Source organism: Leuresthes tenuis, unplaced genomic scaffold (assembly GCF_036924035.1).
Source record: "Leuresthes tenuis unplaced genomic scaffold, fLeuTen1.0.hap1 SCAF_21, whole genome shotgun sequence".
NCBI classification, from domain to species: domain Eukaryota; kingdom Metazoa; phylum Chordata; class Actinopteri; order Atheriniformes; family Atherinopsidae; genus Leuresthes; species Leuresthes tenuis.
The window spans coordinates 18,573,157-18,597,159 of NW_027325375.1; the positions used below are offsets into that span (position 1 = coordinate 18,573,157).

The 24,003-nt window shown below is 38.8% G+C and overlaps 1 protein-coding gene across 3 annotated transcripts in view; it reads left to right on the forward strand.

Annotated features, from left to right (window-relative positions):
• Positions 1 to 21,466, forward strand: part of cadm2a (cell adhesion molecule 2a) — a 227,110-nt gene extending 205,644 nt beyond the window's left edge. For all 3 annotated transcript variants that reach the window (XM_072374746.1, XM_072374748.1, XM_072374747.1), the window contains 2 exons: positions 15,513 to 15,635; positions 16,503 to 21,466. In XM_072374746.1, the coding sequence (XP_072230847.1) occupies positions 15,513 to 15,635; positions 16,503 to 16,621 (242 nt within the window). In that variant the 3' untranslated portion in view covers positions 16,622 to 21,466. The remainder of the gene's footprint in view (positions 1 to 15,512; positions 15,636 to 16,502) is intronic.
• The last annotated feature ends 2,537 nt before the right edge of the window (positions 21,467 to 24,003 follow it).

A 24,003-nucleotide genomic window follows, 5' to 3' on the forward strand; every position in this document is an offset into this window, starting at 1 on the left:
AGATTCCAGGACCCTTTTACCCTGGAGCATGAAAGTGGCAAATGTCCATCTGAAAATGTCTGGGGAAATGGAGATGTTATGACTCTTAAGTCTTAGAGAACTATCAGTTACTACGTATTTGGTGTTTTTGTAGGATCTATTTCTCCAGAGTGTGAAAGCCGCTGTTGTAGCCGTGTACTTTAGCATTATTATTTTGATAATGAATAACTGGATGCCGTCTATGATAAGAAAACATGATGGATCAGGTTGTGTCAAGCTTTAAGTTTCTCATTCTTGCAGAAGACGATGACATGCACACAGTTCTGTGTTACTCTGGATAATTTTCCGGAAGATCAGCTGATATCCGGGGAGAATTCATTTGCCATCATCACCATCCATTCGCACCAATGCCATGCAGACTTTTTTTTTTTTTTTAAATTTTAAAGCCACTACTGTAGAGATAGTGTCTCACGAGATCTGGAACATTTTATTGGGCTTTGTTTATACTCTTTCTTGAAGCTTTCTTAAAGCTATCTCAACCTCATTATCTTGTCTGAAGTTCAGACAAGATAATGCTGGTTTCATCTAAATTGCTAAAAACTGGGCAAGCTTCTTAATCTTGTGAATCAAACAGTGTATGAACACAAATTAACTTAAGTCCATATCTCCCCTGGGATTTTGTGAGGTGGCATGTTTTAAGTGATTGAGTAAAGTAAGCCTGGGTGTCTGTTACCTAAAAATTGTGTTATTTTCTCTTTCATGGTATCTCTTCCCCAGCCATCCCCCGATTAACTACTTTGGGGAAGTCAAAATGGCTGACATGATTCCCCCTGTTGTAGAGTGTAAGTTTGCAATAAAATGAGTAAAACCCTCAAGGTCTATCACCATGTCCGGATTAACTATCTCTGCATTTAAAGGAGAATTGAGTTGATTTGGGCATCTGACCAATCTCCCAATGGGAGGCGTCTCTATGGAGGCAGTCTGGCATATCCAACTGGGAGGAGACTATGTGGCAAACCCAGAAAAGGCTGGAGGGATTACATTTCCCACCTGAAAAGTGAAAGCATCAGCATATTTTAAAAAAGGAGCTGGGGGATGTGGCTTGGTATAAGGATGTTTTGGCATAATTGCGACCCAGATAAATTGCAGTAAATGGAAAAATGCAAAGGATGTTACAAATCTCTGAGAAGGCATTCCTGCTTTATGCTTGTGGCCAAGGCAAATGCTGACATGACACCTGGCATATCAGCTTTTAAGTGCAGCTATAGGCTCTATAAGAAAGAGCTTACTAACTCATATATCATCTTGATCGTGGTTTCTAAAGTTATTACAAATACGCAACAGGCTTTCTCGAGAAAATTGTGTAGACTGGTCATTTATACTGTGAAAAAATCTAATGTTTTAATATATTAAACATAGTGTATTTTCTCACAAAACATTCAGTTCAGCTTCAAATTGATATTTTTAAATATTAATGTTAGAAACTTCTAACCATGATCCTTTGCCTTTGCCTTCTTTCTGTCTCATTTTCAAGTACTACATATGTCTGTTTTCTCACCATATAAATGTAACTAAGATTGCCTTTAGTCTTGCCTCTTCTCTTCTATGCTTCTCTCAACTTCATGGTGTTCCATAGTTCCCATCTCAGAATAATTTCCCCTCATCACTACTGCTTTCTGTAAATTACCATTTTTTGAAGTCCCACAGGAGTCTTGACTCCCCCACTACTTTTCCTCTGCTTCGCCTTTGTTTCAGTTTCCTTTCCCTTCTCTGTTTCCTCCCCTCTGTCCTCACATCTCTCTGAAGACCCCATTAGATAACAGGCTTCCACACGCCTTTCCATGTTCCTCATCAGTGTGCCTCAATTTGACTCTGATGTCTGTTTGTGTAGTGCAGGGACACAAGCGGAGCTGAGACTCTCAGTGTATCTTCAGGGAATCTAAATATCAGTTTCTTTCACCGCGTCCCCACTCACAGGATTACAACACTATCTGTTTTCATGTGTCTAGTTGATTTATTACCAGGTCTTTTCACAAGCTTTGGATGAAAGCAAACAACTGTGGAGCTATAGCGGGCCCTATGATGCCTTTCTTTTTGCTTTTTTCTTTTTAATAAAGTCGTCCTGCTGTGCAACAGAAATGCATACGGTGACTTCAGCAACACAGCCTGCATGTAGAACATTAGCATATTATGACAAGCTCTTTCAAGTGTACAGGTCTTTGTGCTGCTGTCTCAGTTATACTGGACTTCAGCTGAAATCACATGACTTCCCCAGGTGAGTCTGAAACGCCTCCCAACAAAGAGCAGCTCAACAGCCCAAGCAGGCTACCACTTCCACTTCAACACAACCACTTCCATCTACTAACAAAAGAGCTCAAGTCCTTTATGAGAAACTGTTTTTGCTTTGTGCGTTGATGGTAAGGGAAAATGCTATGCAGTTTTCACTTTATACCAGCAATTGATAATCTTAAATAATATATGATAAATTCCTCCCCTAAATGGAGGCTATATTGGCTAACTTGCCTTTTGTCCCAGTTTCCAAGCATTGTTTTTCTGTCATAAGTTTGTAATGTGTCTTTGCACTTTCTCTTTTTTGTTTTTTTGCACTCCCCAAGAGGATTGACAAGTGTTCAGTCATGGTCATGACAGCCCAATCTCACCAGAAAACATACATTAGAACAAAAAATATGTTCACAGTCCATGGTTGTAAGAGAGGTGGCAACGTATCCCTAGGCTGCAGTTTTCTGTCCGGGTGTATTCTTGTGCCATAATGGAAATCTTGACCGATGAGAAGTAAAATGAGTAAGCCGTAATCCTGTTCATTTTTGACGATATACTTGGCAACATCTCGCCCCAACGAGTGTGGATTAAATCTGACTCTAACCATTCACAAGTGTGAGTGCTGTACAAAGGAGGAGTCAGCAGTGTGAGGGAATTACAAAAATATAATGACTATGACAAACATTGTACAGGACAAATTTCAAATTAGCGATCCCTTACATAAAGGTCCATGGGTTTGCATCTTTCACCATCCCCACCTTCCTCAAGATGGCCAGTTAAACACTAAAAATTCCATAACATTCTGTAGGTGATGCCACTATTAACGTAGGTTATTACACACATTTAAACTGACAAAAAATTACATAATTGCAATTATAGACAAAATATAGACATATAAATCATCTTGGTTTTGCAACATTAACTATGTTGATAGATTTCTTACTCTCTCAAGTTCTCTTTACAATGAAGAAAAAGTAGCTTAAGCTTCAAGGTAGACTAGAAAGTCGGTAACTAATTCCATTTCATTTAAAAATGAGGAAGTTTGCCTTCTTCCCCACATTCATCCCCTTCATTGTTATTATTAGACACCTGAATTGATTGTTTAGGTTTAAGAATAGATGCGGTTTGAGGTTAATGTCAACCTTCTCTCAACAATAAGCATGGCTCTAATGCCATTCCCCAAAATTTCATGTCATGTCAGGATCTCTTTTTCTCCAAGCGTGCTTCCTAACCCCCATAGTTTTCTCAGGTATGTCAATATCATATTGATACTCTAGTTATGATATAATACTCCTCCGGCAGGCATCAGGTAAGTGATACAGTGCAGGTTAAAATTGTTTCTTCCACAGACAATTTGAAGAGATGTTTGTTTGTCAGGCTTTAGCTTTGGGCTGAGTTTTATGCCATTAGACAGTTTTTGATTACTCTAATTGTGCACATCTTAAACTTTACAGATCTTCAGTGTTATAACTTTGCTTATAACTGAGCCCCTCTGAAAACAGCCTGGGGTAATGCTTCCAGAGCATATGTTTACAGCAATAGAAACATACAGAGGAGCCGTTATTAGGCCTGGTTGGGCTGTCACGGTCATGATATCTTAGCTGACAATGAAGTGTCAAAGAAATCATTGTGGTTAGTAATTTCATTGTCTTCCTCACTTCGTGTTATACTATTATTAGTTTTAGAATACTGTCATTAGCTCCCTGAATGACTGACAGACAGGCATAAATTATTTGATTTATCACAGGGGTGGTAATACCATACATTGCAATGTTTGAGATTTTATGCAAGATAAATTAGTCTGAATGAGTCACAAGCACTTAAGGTCAAATGCAATAAGTGTGGGGATTTTGAGCTTTTTGCTTGTTTTCAGGTTTGTTAAAATTATTAACTTTGTCACTAACAGATGTCATCTCAGATAATCCAAACATGTGAGAAAAAGAGTATTTCCATTCCAGGCATAACATAGCCACGGTTCTGAAATTAACAGCTGACGATTCTCCTTTCTGTTCGAATATAGGGTTACTCAGCTTAAGGGATTTATTATGAATTATTTACTGAATCATCTAGGTATTTTTTTGTATGATTTGACAATAACATCTTTTTATGTCTAGCTTTGCTTACATTGTGACAGTAAGTATTAGTCGGCAATATAATGATGCACCATTTAATGGAAACATTTATTCATCCTTGCTTGAATATTATGGAATAAATATTTAATACTGTAGGCTCACTGGCTCTAATGGGAAATGTAAAATTCACAGGAAACTACAGCTTTAATTCTTTCACTTGTTGACTTTTAGATCGTAGCTAGTGTACAGGAATGGAGGAGATTCCCCTGTTTTTCATCCATTCTGTATACTGCCTGGACTGATTCATAACTGCAGTCTGTGATTCTCTTTATTAATGAGGTGCTGGCAGGTATGCTCAACACTCACACTGCTTCAATAGCCCGGCCAGCCTTAATGGCTATAATAACTCTTTCGCTAAGTATCACAGGTCTATGTAATGTCATCACATCTTCCCTTCCATGAACACACACACAAACTCCCCCACCAGCACTGAGTTCTCTGAAATATGCCAAATGCCTTTTTTTTCTGACTTGCAAATTAGCTTTGACCTTGTGAAGCTGAAAGGTTGAATCATACACAAGGGCTTCTTTGGTGTTTAAAATATTTACCATTTGCGTCTCATAATCAGCATTCGTGTGGCCAAACTCAGCCCCTGTAGCCTGTTATTGCTGCAGAAAAAGGACCCACTGCTGAGAGGCCAGCAATTATTCATGCCTACTGTCTGTGCCTGTGGAGAAGAACAGAAAAAAACCCTGAAATAATACCCATCTACCACCATGCAGAGTAAAACTTCTCTTTTCTGAGGCCCAGTAGTTGTTCCCTTAAAAGAATCTCAAGATAAAAGTGTAGAGATCCTTGAGACTTTTAATCAAAGTGCAGACTATAACATGAAAGAAATTGCTGTTTTCACTTAAACTGATACCATAAAGTTGGTTTCAATCCAATGTTTAAACTGACAGTGGAGGTTACCATGGTAATCCATCCACCGAAATGTTCTTTATGAGTGTTAGTCCACAGCAAAATACAGGGCCATTCTTTTCCATTTGAAGTTGATAGCAGTGTCTACACACTTGAGGAGAATCCAGGAGCAGAGACTAGAGAATGGTCACGGTTCAGAGGATAGGGTTAGCCTCTAAACTTTTGTTCTCTTTTTTAACTAAAGTGACCACATGACCACTTCTTTTGTTTTGTTTTTTTTGGTGTTGAGAGACAGATTGTTCCTGTTACACCACTCTGTCAGCCGCTGCACATCATCCATGTAGGCTGAGTCATCGGCCTCGGTTATTAGCCCCAGCAAGGTGGTGTCATCTGCAAATTTTATTATGGTATTACAGAGATGGATGGGAGTACAATTGTGTGTGTATATGGTATACAAAAGAGGGCTCAGCACACAGCCCTGTGGAGAACCAGTGCTGAGCATCAGGGCAGGTGAGATTGCTCACCGCCTGTGGGAGGTCTGAAAGAAAGTTCTTAATTCATGCGCAGGTGGCAGGGGGGAAATCCAGGGTTGTTAGGATGTCTGGAATGATGGTATTAAAGGCCGAGCTGTAGTCGACGAAGAGCAACCTGACTGAAGTCCCATGATGTTCTACGTAGCGCAGGGCAATATGAAGAGCAGTTTAGACAGCATCCTCTGTGGACCTGTTTGCTTTGTATGCAAACTGGTAGGGGCTGAGAGTTAGGCACTCTTTGATGTGTTGTAAGATCAGCCTCTCAAAGCATTCAGCAACCACGGGTGTTAGGGCAATGGGGCTGAAGTCACTGAGGTTTCTGATGGTGGCGCTCTTGGGGACAAGGATTATGGTGACTGATTTGAGGCAGAGAGGGACGGTGGCTTATGTCAGGGAGAGGTTGAAGATCTTATTAAACACAGTGGACAGCTGGTCGGCACATGCTTTAAGTACTTTTCCAGGTACTCCATTGGGACTAGTAGCTTTTCTCTGGTTTACTGACCTGAACACGCTACGAACCCAGTGTTCTCGGAAGATGAATGTATGCGGCCTGTATTCAGTGGAGAATACGAACAGGGGTGTGTGTGTGTGTGTGGCTGAGATGTCATTAAGTGACTCAATACAAGGGAAGTAGTGATTTAACTCCTCTTCTAAATCTTTCCTGACCAAATTTAACATCCTTAGCAAACCAGAAGGAAGAAATCTCAGAAGAAATCTGGAGAAATTTTTTAATTATGTTGCAGAGATGAGTGGAGATGACACGAATATGAAACATCAATGAGACGGATTGCCTGTTTAACAATATCCCTTCTTCCTTTTTATATTTATTAAGACTCTTGAAATTACAATGAATTGTCCTTTGTTGCTGATAAAATTTGGTTGTAAATTATAAGGGCTGGTCACTCTGCACAGGTGATATTTTATGGCTTTAACCCCACATTCACCTTGAAGGTTCTTAAGAATGAAGACCGACCTTAGGTGAAAACTCAATAAGGAAAGAGACAATTTTCATTCCTTGGAGGGATTTTGTAACAGTTTTATTCCATTGCTATTGATCTCGTTTTAAAATGGAGGACATGGATCCGGCTATGTGATGAGTTAAGGATATATTTTCTTGAGGGCGAGTATCAAAGGCAACTGGTTAGTTGCTGCCTATAATGGTGAAATGGTTAAATATTGGACAGAACTGACCCATTTCTCCCTCAATTCCCTACTCCCCACACCATAAAGCTGAGGAGCACAGGAGAAATTAAAACAAAACGCAAAGGTCTTTCCACTTATTGTTGGGCGAGTTTATTGATGACCTGTCACATTAACTTGCTTTGGGGAAGAGTTATAGCAACAATTTGGAATAAAGTGTTGGATAGAAAGAGAGAAATCATTAGCTAGCTACGCTGGTATTATGAATTACATGTGATAGCCGTTCTCTTATTAAATCTCAATAGCAGAGGACACTTTCAGCAATATTAAGGAAGAACATACATACAAGGGCATGAAGTGGACAAGAAGTTCTATTTGGTCTTTAATTAATTTTTCTCTCCTCATATCATATAGGATATTGTTGAGCTTGATGATGCAACATTCCTCAAAAATCTCTCTCTTTGGGCTCTCTGTCTGTAGTTGATTCATGCAGTCCAGCAACACTGTGATGTATGACAGAAAATATCTGAAAAGCTGCAGGAATACAGTTTAGCTTAAGTTACTGCAAAGCTTTTAGTGATGGTATCTTCCTGCTTCTTCCGTTGTCATGTTTTATTGCTGTTTTCTTTTCTTTTCTTTTTGAGAGGTTATGAATTTTGCAGACCCTCAAGCTGCTTTGATAGATTCTTGCAACTTAATTAATTCATATGATTAATTTCTTGCTGTGCTTATTATTTGATGCAGTTACCCTGCCGACCACAAATTCTTCTCATTCTAAGAAGAAGGGGGGAAAAAAAGGGAGGTGGTTGAATATTCAAGATAGTGTCCACATGTGGGCTTTATTGAATGATTAGCTGAGGTAATTTGTTTTCAGAATCTAATTAATCCACTCTGACCCAGCAAGCAGCAATGTGCAAGGACACACACAAATGCACACGATTCAGTAACATCTTCTCTTTTGTGCTTGGGTGCATGTTTTCAAAGTTGGACACAGAAGTCTTTTGGCTCTGTTACCGCCGTGAGGCACTCGTTCATCCAGGCTGTAGAACTAGCATCAAATGTAAATTTGTGAATTTTTGAGTTTCATTTAAAAAAGAAAAACATTTGCATAATCAAAGATTAAGGCTTTGTAGTTTGTAATTGTTTCTTTTGTTGACTATTGCTCTACTTGAATGGTCGTCTTTCTTTTGTGTCTCTAACTTTAACTTGCCCTCACTACAGAGGAATAGAAATATAGAAAAAAAAAGAGTAGCAGGTGTTTCTTTATGTTCACAGTTGATGATGTGATGTGCAGTGTTTTCAGACATTGTTAGAGAAAAGACTTTTACTCGACATTGTGCTTTCATAATAGAATACAGGTAATTGTGGACTCCCTCTACAGCGAGGATGTTTTCTAAGTTTCTTTGTTGTCACATCTTAGTTTTGAGTTTTATGGTTATATTGTATCTTGTCAGAATGTACGACAGTATGAAAGCACCAATAGTCTTTTTTTTGTTCCAGACATGTTGTGTACTGCCTGTTGTGAAAGTGTTGGGGATGTTTGTGAAGTGTCATTGCAATCTACAAATTCTCAGTGAGCATAATTTTTGTCCACTGATTGTCACTGAGCACCTTTCTGTGAATTTCTCAACAAACGCACACAATAGCTGTCAGTAACTTGTGCTCTTCATTTGCAAGAGAGTTAATGCTTATCCAAAAACCCTTAACTAGATATGATGTATGTGTTTACATGATTTTACATTTTGCATTTAGAGAGCAGATGCTTTTATCCAAAATTGCATACAGGAAGGGGACAGGAGGGAGAATATTCAATCTTCAGTACACTAAAAAGTGTACATAAAGTTCAAAGTGTCATGGCTGAGAGACAGTCAAAAGAGGAAGAGGTGATTTTTATTGGTATTTTGCTGCGTATAACAATTACATCCCTTTCAGATAGGTTTAGTTTAAAGTGGTGTTCCTGTATCCATGCAGTTATGTCAGACAGACAATCTGGGATCCATGATGAAACTATGAGGTCATCTTACAGGAATTAAAGTTGGGTATCATCTACATAGAGATTTGTCATTTAAAGCCATAGGGGGCGATGACCAGGCCCAGGGATGTGGTGTTTGTTTTAAAGAGGAGGGGGCCCAGCACCAAGCCTCAGGGCACTTCTGTGGAGGGACAATGGGATGCAGATGCTTGTCCTCACCTTGAAGGATAAGTGGTGAAGTACGATCCAAACCAACCATGTGCCTTGAATTTGGGATGTCCAAATCCGGTCCTCTAGGGCCACTGTGCTGCAGGGTTTAGATATTTCTCTGCTTCAACACACCTGATTCAGATTAAGTATATCTCTTCAAAAGATTTCTAAGTTCTGCACAAGCTTACTAATGATGCACTGATTTGAATCAGGTGTGTTGAAGCGGGAAAACATCTAAAACCTGTTTTTGTAAAAGAAGTTAAAGATAGATTTTAAAAAGTCAGAAAAAGCTGTGTATATTATGCACTTACACATTACGAACTTAATTTTGAAAGTAAAAAAGATTGGTTGTCATTGCTTAGTTTCTAGGGCTTTATATAGTTTCAAACTTATATGGTCTCTTTAACTATAATGATATGCTCACAGACACATTCAAAGATTCTCTGACCCACACTACAGACACAAGGGCACAGCAGCTCTATAAGCTCATGCCCAGGCTTGTTGCTGCTTTATTGATCTGAGCAAGTGAACCTATTGCTTCACAGAGCTACATCTAAAACAGAGAACGGAAAAAAGCAGAATCTAAAAGAAGAAAAGGTGCCTGTAGGGTATGAATTTCATTATGAAATAAATTTAAAGCCAAGGGGGAAAGAGAGAGAATGCCAGAGATGTGCTGTGTGTTAAGTAGGAGTGTGGAGAGGGCAATCAGAATAGCATACTAATATGATGGATTAAAGGACACTATGTCAGATCATTTCTGACTATTATAAAAAAAGATGGCATTAGATGAAAGGCAGTGTTCAGGATGATATATTGCAACACACAGGAGATCTTGTAATGATATTCTACACAATAGCAAAATGGCCTTCCTGTCACATCTCAACAGAGTCATCCTGAACCTTAGTCACAGATAATAACACAGCCTCATCAGCATCACTCCCATCATCAGCACATACTGAGACTTCATCTGCCTCCCCCTCCAGCCTTTCTATCTCTAGCAGTCATGTAAAGAAGTAGTTGGTAAAATTGAACCAGGACAACGCCGCAGGTCAAGATAGTGTCAGTACAAGGGTCCTGCAGGCCTGTGCTGAAAAGATATGTGGGATTTTACAGCACCTCATCAAACTTGACCTAAGTCATGAGAAATTGCCAGTGCTGACGAAGACATCTTGCCTTGTCCCGGCACCTAAATAATCTCACTCATTTTCCTTCAGCAACTACAGAATAGTTGCCCTTATATTCCTCACCATCATAGTCCTTGGCTTGCCTAAGAAAGTAAATCTGTTTTAAGACCCGAAGCAGTTTGCTTAGCTTCCTGGGGTTGGATTATTGATTACAAACTGTCAGACTGAAGCTTGTGTGTCTGAGAAGATGGTCAGGAGCACCACAGTAGACTGTACTCTGTCTGTACTCTCTTCTTCTTCTCTGGTGCAGTAAAGAACTTTTTTGGGAAGTTCCTGCCCACTGCAATAAAGACACTGCCATCATCAGTGCCTTTATAGCGCCATAGTGCCTCTCTAGCACCTTTTTGAGTCACTGATAGGACTTCATGACTTCTTCCCAGCCACCTCTTCGGTCTGTTGGCAGAACCAGTTGTGCAGAGACTTATCCCTCAGCGATGGTTCTGCTTCCTCCTACTCCCCTTCACTCTATTTCATTTGCCTGACAATCTCACTCAGCAGCTCATCACTGAGGGGCATCTTCCTGGTGTATTTCTGGATCTTTGTCATTTCATCCTGGATTGGGGTTCTGAAGTTCTGAAGTAGCTACGATCCGGCCTTCCCTGCTTTTGTTAATTGTACAGTCTCAGGCAGCTGAACGTGGGGAGAAACCCACCATTCATTGTGAGGAGTTTTCTTGTTTTTGTTGTCATCATACAGTCTTGAGTGACAGTTTCTATCAATCAGTAGCTGATATTTAGCTTCTCTGATGTTACACCCAATTCCCATTTGGGTCCCACTTAAGTAATGAGCCATGTGCATACTCATTTCATCTGCTATGATGCCTGCTAGGAGAACCTTATGACCTTGAGTGGTTGGTCCCATCCATTAGCAGCTTTTTCCATTTGTGCTCCCAGGCATTCATGGAGCCTATTTTTTTATTTTTTTTGCCATTAGGTTTGCATTTCAGAACCTGGTACAGTCCAGCTAACCATACTTGACACTGTTGCCTGAATGTCTCCTACAATGTCGGTGACTGGTTCTTGTTCTCTGAGACTGTGAGGATCAGTTCATAGATTCACCACCCATGGAGCAGTGTCGTAATGTGAGGCCTCTCTCCTATAGCTTTTCCAATATTTTTCAGTCTCTGCCCATGGTAGCTCTATTATCACCTTATTACCCTACCCGTGAGAGTACACTTCAAATGGTTCAGTTGAGAATGTCCCATTTATTCTCCTGGCTTCAATGTCCTAAGTGAACCTTCTCAGGTGGGTAGGCAGAGCTGGGACTTTTTGTTTTTGTTTTTTGGCTGTTTCCAGGTATGGACATTTTGTCGTATTTCTAAGTGAGTTATTTTTCTATTGCACCTTTTTGAAGTTCTGATTGTAGGCTCACCTCTCCATATGTTGCTTTAATCTTCACCTCCTTTTAAGGTTGCAAGTTTATCAGGGATTTTTATTGGGGCTTGGTACCCATTCTCGGATGGCGGTGATGATGTTGTATCCTGCCTGACTTGTAGTCCTGGCTCCACCTTGCTTTGTTGTGCCTCATTAGGCTCTAGTTGTGATAGCAGATTCCATTTCCGAATTTTAGAGCGCTTGGTTAGGAGTCGTTTCTTTTGTTAGTTAAGATATTCTCTACAAACATTACTTTGCAATTAATCTCAAAATTCCTGAAAATTTACTGAAACCAGCTAAAAGCTTAGGGGTGTTGAAGCCAGCTGTTGGTCAAATGACAATGCTGTATACCTTGTGTAATGTATACATTACATGAAAATAGCCAAGTAATAATCTTTCTTCATTAGGGGAGAAAGTTGTTTTTAATCTGACCATTACAATGTCTTTAGAATATATTCTCTCCATATCTAGACATTACACAGCCACATTATCAGTGTCACATATCCTATCTGAGTTATCCCACAGAGAGCCAGTCTCTCATAAGATGAGGAGTTACTGAGGGTGTTTAGGAAGAAGACTTTTAGTACCGTTTGACCTGGCACTGGCTCGCAGAATACCCCTTTTAACCTCTTTTAATTTATTAAACAAGCCCAACTCACAAGGGCAGGTGACAAGGAGGGTGTTATGAATATTAAAGGAAGAGTTTTCTCTGCCATTCTCCAATATTAAATCATACAGAGAAGAACGTATATGTCCTTATTAAAAGATAATGTGTTCTTGAGTCATGAAAATGTATAACCTCCTACACAAAATCTCTTCTTGTCTGCTTTCCTTTTTCTTCTTGGTCCAAATTAAATTTCTGCCTTTTAGTTTCACTCAATTTCAGTCTTTCCCTGTCTTTCTATGAATACACTTGCTGTATTTTTATTAATCTGTTATTTTATAATATAATATAATATAGTATAATAGAACTGAGTTGATAGGGACACAGTGGAAGAACTGTTTTTTGGGGGGTTTTTTTGTCACAGGCTTTCAATGCCCATTCAATATCAAGTTGATGGAATATTCAAATGAAAATATGATATTACTGACATATAGATACTTTATTTGGCTTCAAACATGATTAAAAAGGGTTTAGCAATTCCTATTACATTATGTGTCTTATGATTCTCAGTTTTTATGTCTTGAGCCTTGGACTATCTTTTAAAACTTTCACCTCAGAAATAATTCACTTTACACTTGCATAACCATAAAGCTGGAGTTTAGATGAATGCAGAAGAAGACAAATAAAACAAATCAAAACTGTAAATATGAAAGTAGGTAACAGCTCCATAAAAGGTATGTTAAAGCACTAAAACTGGTCCATCTAGCTCAGTCACATATGTACTTGATGGATTCAGTTTACAGACCCTGCTTGGAAGCATTAAAACATGTGGTTGGTTTTTAGTTGGGTTTTAGTGATTTCTTTTAGCTCAAATAGAACCATATTTGACACATGGAAGCAGGTTTTTTTTTTTTTAAAGTTAACAGTACAGCAGAGCTATCCTTCACATTATTATACCTTCCCAAGATCCTTTACCCTTTACCTCTACATTACCCCTAATATAACATGATTTATGACAGTTTAGCCAAAGATTATGCTTCTTATGGTTAAAAGCCGGTAGCATCTTTGAGATACTCACAGGGTTTCCTTTGGCTATGATGGTCCAATAGTCTTTTTTTTAAGGAGCTTCAGTGCCTCTTGCAGTAATCCTATCAGCATGGGAAACATTTAACCATCATTTGATAAAGAAAAGAAGATATTGCCATCCCACAATGCTTTGCAGTCTATAGTCAAAGTTAATTATTTTCATAGAGTTGTACTAATTGGGATTTATGTTGATACATTTGAATACAAGAAGGTGAAAGACAACAGTATGTTTCCTTTGGGACTTTTTCCTTTCCTTTCTTGAAGGTTCCATTTTCATTTTATGTTCTTTTTCATTTCAGTTTCCAGCCATAGTCAAAACTGGCTCAAGTAGCATTGCTTGAAGACTTTCTCTGCATTTTTTGTACAACTCATTCATGCATTCAAATAAGTATTTTCCAAGTAATCACCTAAAGAAATCAATTAATAATCAACTTTTGGAACAGCTTTGGATTTACAGTGAGTAACTCCACACTTTGGAGTTACACACATCATTGAGCACAATGAACTGATTGTGCTAAATGAACAATCAGTTCATTCAGCATGCAGTATGAAAACTTTCAAGTGTTTGGAATAAATTAAACACACAGTAAAGACTAAGTGGATTACCCTTGACTTTTTATAAGTACATATTTTACCTTGACTTCATGTCAACATTCTATATCGTATGATCTATTAAAGGATCAGACGACACGTCCTGGAGAAAGTCAATGGCTTTTGACTCACAGTTCAAAGTCTTACATATCAAACAGGCAGCAGAAGCGCAGCAATCAGACAGTGAATGTGTTTGATGGTTAAGGAAAACATACACACACACACACACACACTGTCCTGACAGATAGAGGAGAGAAGACACAGCCGTGTAACTTAACGCCCCAGTCCTCGCCCTGCTGGGTCCTGCCAGGGGAACATTCCTCTACTCTCTGCTCCACCAACCAAGCAGAACTGCAGTACAGTGAAGCCACATTACTCACATCTGTGTCTATGAGCGTGTGTGTCAGTGTGAGCGTGTGTTTGTCCACTGAGAAGCAGTGAAGTGTGACGGCCTGGTCACTCCGACCATGGAGGCTTATGGAGCGAAAGCAAGCCAGCTGTTCAATTTGGCCACATGGGCAGACACAGTAAGAAAAAGAGAACGGTGAAGAGAAACTGAGCCAGTATATGATGTGTGCTGTATGTATGTATAACCCATCCTTCTGTCACTGCTTTCCCCGCTCTGACATTCTGACAGTGCCATGCTTTAGCTATCATTAGTCCACATACACTCATAAATATACACACAAAGTGGCAAGGTTGTGTATGACATGCCATGACACTTGAAAGATGATAATGAGATCGTGCTACCATAATTTCTCAGGTGTCATGGACTGATATGAATAATACAGGCTTTTCCGTTACCCATCTCCTCAATGCTGTCACTGTCGACTTTTTTGTAAATTTGCACACAGTGGGTCCTTACTCCTCGAGTGCATCAGTGTCCTGTCCTTACTCTTACCTTGAAAAATCAGACTTTGAGCAAAAAGAAGACAGTGTGAATAATGGAAATGAGCTATTGTTGAAAAGGGGGAAGCCTTTTACGGGGTATTGCATGAGTAGATACCTCACTCTTTTATGACTCTGCTATCATCTCTGCAGCTTTTCAACCAGCCGGAGACCAGTAGCAACTCTCTGACATTTCCCAACAATAATTCTTCCTCTCAAAGTACCAGAAATAGATTGATCTTTCCTTTTTTTTTTTCCATGTGATGATTTATTTACTGTGTACAACTCTTCCTCACTGCCCTGGTTTGCATGTTGGGGGACCCCTCCGGCACTGTGGGGGTGGTCATGAATTATTCACCTCTATTTTTCAAATCCCTCTTGTATTCTCATTTTCCTTCATTTTGCAGGGCCAATGTGTGTCTCCTGGTCTCTTTGTCCCTCGCTCTTCTTCTCGTTTTCTGTTTTACTATTCTCAGAGAGTTGTGCTGCTCTGCCCTCACTGCATGATGTGACGGGAGAGGAATGACAGCAGTCAGAGCAATTGTTAAAGAAGGAACAATCTGGAAATAATCTACTTTTTGTTTGGTTTTGTCTTTCATTTCCTGTTCCTTTGTTCTCACTCCCTAACCTCTCTAACTGACACCTTTATCTTCTCTCTTTGTCTCCCTTTGTCTCTCCTCAGATCCCAACGCACTGGGGCAGCATGGCACTGACCATGCCTTGATCGGAGGAGTGGTGGCTGTTGTGGTCTTTGTCACCTTGTGTTTAATAATTGTTCTGGGAAGATACCTGGCCAGGCATAAAGGTAAAAGCAAAATGGACACCAGACAAGGCTCACTGAACCAGTGGTCCGTGTCCTAACTGAGTGCAGTCTGATTCATAATTTACATCATTAAGACATACCTTCAGTGACGGACAGAAGAAATCAGGCACATTTAGGGAGGGTTATAAATGGGTGGTCGGGGCCCAAGCAGGCATGGGCTCCCAATGTTTCCCAACCTTTGTGTTAGCCGTCCCTAACTGTCTGGTAAAAAATCTTTGAATTTTGTCACACTGAAAGACGGTTCCCTGATTCATCTTAAGAAGTTTCATGCATATGTTTGCAAATTACTTTTTCATTTCAAGTCAAAGGCAAAATAAATATTTCCATTATTGTTGTAATGGAAACTGACTTTTAATATAAAGGTCTGTTAACTTGGCGCATGTTTTTCCATTAAAAAAAAAGAAAGATACACATTGCTGTGTAGATTAAATCATTCTGGAAAAAGGCATGTATGGCATAATCTGGGCTAATACAGTAGATGCAAAGCTTCTGCAAGAGAATGTATGAATACAGTTCAACATTAACTACAAAACTTAGTTCTGAGAGCTGCATCAAATTATTTTGGGTGTGCATTTTAGATGGATAGACTATAATAACTGCCACCACTGCCAATAATGTTCTTATATGTTATATGTTTTTATACTCATCTGCTGTATCTGTCAAGTTTTACACTTTCTGCTGTATTTACACATACTACACTATCCTAGCTTCTCATCATTCTGTTTATGAATAATGTAGCATCACTGATGTTGTCTTTAGATGTGTTTTTTTTTGCCTCTGGCAGCCAACACCATGCAGGGCTGCTCCATATTTGTTTTCCTTGAAATGTATTTGTTTTTCGTTACACAGGAACATATTTGACGAACGAAGCCAAAGGAGCCGACGATGCGCCAGATGCCGACACAGCCATCATCAACGCTGAGGGCAACCACGCACACGCAGAAGAAAAGAAAGAATACTTCATTTAGACTGCAGAGGGAGCTGTGAAGCTCTCTCCATTTCCTTTCTGCCCCTCGGTCTCTGTATCTCTTACTCTCTCTTTCAGTCTCACACTTTTCTTCTTCACCTCTGGCCACTGCCTACGTCGAGTCAACAGGGAGCTCACAGGCAGAGAAGTTCCCCTTGTGTTTTCCACTGTTTTTATCTTATGTGAGTTAATTTCTCTCATCACTTATGCCTTTCTTCTTTAATTCTTTATTATTTCATTTCTAGCTGATGTTTCTCACAGGCGGCTTGCTGTTGCTGCTCAAGCTGTCCCCTGTCTCACGTTTTTCTCGTCTTTTGACATGAACTCCTGGAAATCTGTACATGTACCATGACTTGGCTTCTTACATGACCCCTTGTCCGTCTATTCTGCTGCTCCCAACAAGCAGACACGCAAACACATATTATATCCCCTGTGTTCACAAACACATATCATATCTCACATCAACACGGTGCCTAAAAATACAGACGCCATTGAACTTCTGTCAATGCCTTCATGTATCGTCTGTCAGTAGCAGTGTAAATGCTTCGTAGATCATTTCATTGCTTAGCTCACAGCTTTTGATTATGCATTTCGTCTTTTTTATTTGAATGAAAATCTGTGCTGTTTACGCCTTATACATGTCTATCACACTAAATATGGTACTTTTAGATGATCTGCCGCTCCTAGCCCCGTCCCCTCTAAATAGACCTGTAATTTAACAGTTGACCCCTTGTAAGATAAGAAGAAGGTTTTGTGTAACACTGTAGCAAGGTTTGTCAGATAAGTGTATAATATGATTTCACTCTTTGGGTAGGAGTGTAAGGGTAGTGTGGTTTTGTTTAGAGCAGAGAATACACACCAAAAATGTACAAAAGATGCTAGATGAAGCATTCCATCAAGTCAACTCAAGCAAGTATATTAAAACATCCTCTAAATCTGCTCTCCCTGTGTACTTTACTCTGCATATACCAGCTCTGTGCAGGAGAAACACCTTTAGCATCATCTGGACTGCTTACAGTATTTTGCATTTTATCTGAAGGGTTCAGGTTTACAGAAAGAGTCAGTCTTCTCTGTCTAAAAGTTGTATAAATTGTACTGAAATTAGTTAAACATTTCACTTTTAAGATTTTAGTTTCCCGTTGATGTCACTCTGAAATCATATCAAGGCTTGAGGATCTTGTGAAATGTACACCAAACCATTGGGTGTTACTACAAGACAAAACCAAGAACTCTTACGTTATGTATAGGAGATCAAGTGTTGAATTTTGCACCTCTTTCGGTCATTTTTGATTGGTTCTTCTTTTAAGTTTGAGGTGCAGGCAGCTTTCAGCAGTTACAGGTTCATAGGCAAGTATTCAATCATGTCGATACTTTGCACAAATACTTATCGGTTTCCCTGTATTACATTGACTGCAAATATGAATTCAACCTTCAAATTCACTCTAACAATTTAGTTAGCTTACTGTTACCAACTTTTCAAACTTCTTTTTTTTTTTCATGTAGTCAAAGTCACTTTCAACGAACTGCACGTACATTTCTTGGCATCCTCAAGTAACAAAAAAAAAAAGAAGAAAATAAAGAAATGGTTGGGTCATATATCTGCAGGGGCCTCATTTCCAAAACTGAAGACATATAGAGAAGCACAAAAAAAAATTGTCTGAATGAGTTACTGTGTTCCTTTGCCAACAACTTGATTGCCTCGGGAACAGTTCTTCTATTCATATGGGTAGCAGAAAGATGACAAAGCTGTCTTTGATTCATTTCTGGAGGAAAAAAAGAAGAAAAAAAAGCTGCAGTGCATCTTTTTTGAAAATGTAAGTTAAATCATGTTTTTATATAAAAATGATGTTTCTAATATTTTTTGGTTGAAATTGTTAAAGCTCCCTGCTGTATATTGTGTCTGCTAAAATGTGGTTTATTGTGAAAATTACTGTTAAATTCTGGACTCCTGTATTGCTTCAAATTTGTATATTAGCCACCTTTTATCTTTTTTCATGTTTCATGGCATAAATTAGAAGGCTTTAAAAACCATGGTGTTTTGTTTTTGTGCGAAGCATGTACATAATGTGTAAGAACTAAACTTTGTTAATACACATTAGCATGTTTTTGTTTGGTTCTTTTTCATGATTGAAATTAGTTTGAACCGAAGTTATTGAAGAGTGAACCACAATGAAGGCATATTCATTTTGGCCTCTTGTGTTTGTGACGTGCCTTCGGGTTCTACTCATCTGAACGATGAAAATATAACATAAAAAAAAAAAGGAAACAAAAAACCTGTGGTTGTCCACAGACATGAAATAAAACGTGTTTTCTTCACCAAATCCTTAAAATGAATACTGAAATCAACTTTAAGAAACATACCACAACAAGAAACATTACCTTTGTGTTGGTGGCGACGAAAGTCTTGACGAATTATGACATCCGTAACACATCCCCATCATTCCTCTTTCATCAGTTTGCAGGAATTTGGCTGATTTACACTGCTGCGAAAGAGTGATAAACACCTAAAGACTTAAAAGCAATGTGCTAATTTACTTAGAGGGAGTAAATTATTACCAAGGGCAATGAGAAAAGCTGGCCCAGCTGTCCCCAATTCGGTGGCCAATTTACAACATTATGCAAATAAGGTCAGCAGGCAAGGTCTTTCTCTTCGTGTTATAACTCAAGCAGCAGTGCCGGAGTGAATCACAGGTTGGAAATCATTAGGTCGATATGAGCTCACTTTATGCCTGACACTGCCGATGTAAGAAATAGGCTGTATGCTGCGATTTGAAAAGTCAGAAGCTTTTTTCACAGTTTTTACACTTTGGTTTTTTGTGCACTTCAATCAGCAAAAGCACCATTTGCAGGTTTAATTTCAGAATCACCACAAACCTGTAAATCCCGACTGGGGTTCCAGACGAGCTCTGGTCTGTTGAAACCTTATCTATAACATTTGTGTATATACATTTATCACAATGATCTAATGCCCTCTCTTTTTCTTTTTTTTTTTCTTAATCCTAATTCTTTGTGCGTTTAATCACTGATGGTGTCCATCACATTTTCAGCTGCTTTCTTTTTCTTTGAAATATGACGAATTGTGATTCTGATGAATGAGAAACAGGTTGGAATGATATATGTTAAATGAACACCAAGTTAAACAATCTCATTTACTAAATGATGCACTCTGACCTAGGGGTTAATGGGGTTTCCGAGTAATTGTGAAAATGTTTTGTTTCTCTCTCTGAAAACCACGTGTAAATATTTGTTTTTGACATGACAGTAATGAGCTGATTTTATTGCAATGGCTTTTTATAATCACTAGATCAAACCTAAATTGTTTTCAATTTGTTGTTTTAACAACCTCGCTCATACCACCGTGCGCCATTTTATTGTACAGATTCATTGGTGGAGCTCCGTTTTTATCCTTGTCGTCTTCATTTGTTGTCGGTTGAAACTAAGCTTTAAAAATGTCGCCTCCTTCATTTCCTGTATATACTGGTTTGGTTCACATTCACAAGATCACGGGCCTCTAATTTTCATCCTGGCAGCAAGTCGGTAATCGTGCTAACATAGTTGCGGTGCCATTTTCATTGGGCACAATCCCATTTTCTGGTATTGTGTGTCTCTAATTTCCTGGCACCAGACGAACCCTTTTTCTCACTCTGAAGGCACACATTGTGGGGTTGAGGTTGTGCATTTATGCAGATTAAGCAGTGCAATACTGGCAGTAATTTTGGCATGAAATTGCACACAATTTGAGAACAATTTTCATACTGGCAGCGGCACGTACACCTCAGTGCAAAATTACAAAAAGAAACAACTCTTCTTCTTCGCCGTAAGGGTTGTTTTTTTCCTCCCGTTAACCTGAAACAGATTTAAGAACAGGTTATTATGTGATTAAACCTGTTTGCTTTTGATTAGGTGAGTGGATGAGTTTTGCCAACATTGCTTCAGACAGACAACAAAAGTAAAAAAAAACACATTTTGTTATTCTATGAATTACTGTTTTTGTTGATTCGGTCCTCCTGATAATAATAATATGTATATTTATGTTTTTACTTGATTGCATAAAATCATATTGGTGTGTCTTGAAAAGTAAATTCAACCCAGAAATGGATATCAGAAGTTATTAGGGAGCCATTTATTGCTTTATTCATCCGCACCCTCCTCCTGCTTATCTGCTCCTTTTGAAGAGGAATTAGACAAGCTGGCATCATTAGTGATTATTAAGGCTTCCTTATTCTGAATTGTGAACTAAGAGCGTGCTGTTCTTTGCACTGTGCTAGCTCTGGAGCACAGAGGAAACCGGAGGCCCATTTAAACTAAAAATATTAACCCCTGATCATAGAGAATGGGTATGAGAGTTATGGTTGCTGTGGTTCATCATATGTCTGCTTCTTCTTTAATTGTATTAGTTTACATCTTTATTTGAATCCATCATTTAAATTGTTATGCTCTCCACTGCTGGGATGATAACATAACATGGCCTGTTTGTATCGTGCCCCCGCCCCTACTCGTTCAGTCCCACAACTGTCATTGTTGTACAGTTTGGCTTCAATGAAATTCTTTGTTCCTCTGCAATATTGACGCAAGCATCAATCAGTCCAATTTCTATATCATCATCACACTGACGGCAGCAAGAGACACAATCGCATGCAGTGATGTGAGTTGTTTTTTTTTCATATCAGTTGCTTTTCTTTTGCATCTCAGGAAAATATTTCACTTAGGTTTTCTTTTGTTTGTTTCATGTCCTTAAACTGGGACCTGTGAGCACTTATCACTCTCGTCCCTGTATGCTGACACCATGTATCTGTTGAGTTTAAGATTATCACAATGTTAATAAAAATGATTCCGTGATTCTTCAGTAATTTTGTCACCTCGCTGTCATTGGATTATTAGACATAAGGAAGCACTCTTATTATCATCGCTGACTTCAAATGCAGGGATTTAGAAACATGCTGCAAATAATCACGAGTTCTGAAAGGTTTGTTTGAACAGAAATTATTTCATCTTATGGTATGAAAGCATTTCAAAGCATTTACCCCCTCTTTTGTTTTTGTTTTTTTGTGCAATAACACGCATCTTTATGTGTATCAGGCGATTCAAAGCACTGTCACTCAGTAAATACAAAATTTATACAATAAAGACCAGGATTAGAAATAGACATATGTTAGTTCAGACCCGATGTACCATGATGAAATAGTGTTTCATATCAAGCTGTACACAGAAAGCTTGCTTTGTTAAAGAGCCCCAAAATGGAGGTGTTTCTCTCCCATTGTCAGTGGGATTTATTATTCAATTTAGAGGTTTGTATGTATGAAATGAAAATTGTTGAATAAATAGTTGCCAAAACAGCTGTATAAGCCTGATTCTATCTATAACTCGTGATTTCCCCCATTGGAAGCATTTTATTTAAGTTTTTCTGATGTGGTCAATAAGCACTGATGATTCACTGTAACAATTTCTGCATTGGCAATATGAGTCACTTCCAGTGAGGATATATGCACGCACACATACACAGAAACATAAGAAAAAATGTTTGGCATGCAGACACATGTTCATGAAATTTCATCAACAAACATAATTCATGGTGTCATTCCGCTCCCTTTCTGCATTCTGTGGGGGTGTTATATTCCAAACAGTCACGAGGAGTCTTTCAGCCATCTCCGGTGTTATTTCCCATATTTGTCAAAAGCCTACAAAGTAATACTCCAGCAGAAACAACTTTACCTGAGATATGTCGTGTAAAATCCTCTAAATTAGTCGGTGGAGTTATGATTTGTAAAAAAAGTAGAATGAAAACGCCAATTCTGCTGATAAAATATCACTTGCTGACTGTGAAAGATATACATCGTAAAGAATTTATGAAATACTGGCAGCAAATACCCTGATATTTTTACTCTTTTACAATGCGTAATCTACTATAATAAGCAGTAATTTAACAATATATTACTTTATTATTACACCAGAGAAGGATAACATTAGTCTTGATTTTATTACTCTTGGTAAATATCTACAGTACTATCATCATTACTTTATGGACTACGCTTACTGTTTATCACTTAAATCTCAAGGGAATCATTTACTAACCAGGCTATTCCTATCGTCAATTCAATTTGATTTGTTTCGTGCAAAATCACAACAAATATCACATTAAGGCACTTCAGAAATACAGTCCAATTCAAGCCAATTATAATCAAATTCATTAAAGTCCAAATTATTTTGATTCATGTAATGCCAATTTAATGTCCCTTTTAACAGGAAGAAACCTCAAATCTTGACTGGTTGTGGGTTGAGAGGACAGGAAACAGGGGTCAACAAGCACCATGACATCAGGTTGCATAGAAAGAGTTAAACAAGTTAATGACAACAATAATGTTTTATGTAAATGGAGAGGAAAGAGAGCAGAGTGAGAGAAGATGCATCATGGGAGGACCCCCACCGACCAAGGCCTATAGCAGCATAACCAAGGGACATTTCAGGGTAACCAAAGCTCAAGTTGGTCATGGGCCAGTGAACCATGGCCCAAGCAGTCGCTGGGGTCTGGTGGTGGTCAACTATGTTGTCACATTACCTGCCAGATCTGACCTCTGCAACTTCCAAACAAAGACTTCCCAGTTGAAGGCATGATAACTGATGATAGCTCATCTAGTGGGGTGTGATTTTGGCAGCCTCATGGCTGAAGAACTCAAAAAGAGTTAATTATTCACCTGCTGGGTCCATTCTTGGCTAGCTTATTGTGTCACAAAGTAGTGTATTTTAGAGGTGGTGGTAAGGACACAAAAGGAGACTAGGCTCAGGAGGCAGGTAGAGAGGGGAAAATGATTAATTCTTTATCTAAAAAAGAGAAAAAAGCAACATAAAAGCTGGAAAACCAGAGAACGTAATGTCCAGAGTGTGGTACAATTAGAGAAAGAAAAAGCAAATTCAAACAGAGCACGTCAAACTAGACATGTGGTGAGCACACAGTTAACCAAAGCAAGAAGCTGGCACAGAACAAACAAAAACCTGGATTTATGCAGAGGAAGCTAATGACAAACGAAGGGCAGATGTGGTAATTAGGAAACTAGTACTGTGGGGAGAGACAGACAGCTAGACTATTTGAGAAAAACAAGGTCTTTGGACATGAAACAAGAACAAATGAAACTGAAAACCCAAGATGAACTAAACAAAGTCTCGCACAGCAATACATGGGAATCAAAATGACAAGGAAACGACAGAATCTAAACATAACAAAACCCAAAAACCATGCCAGCTAAAGTACTTGTGTTCTGATTCAGTGCAATGAATCAGTCTCTGGAGGTGGTAACATGAAAATCATCCAAAGTCATAGTAAAGCTAGTTCAAAGATTTCCATGTAAACATGAATTATATAGCAATATCAATTTTCAGTTTTTCGGT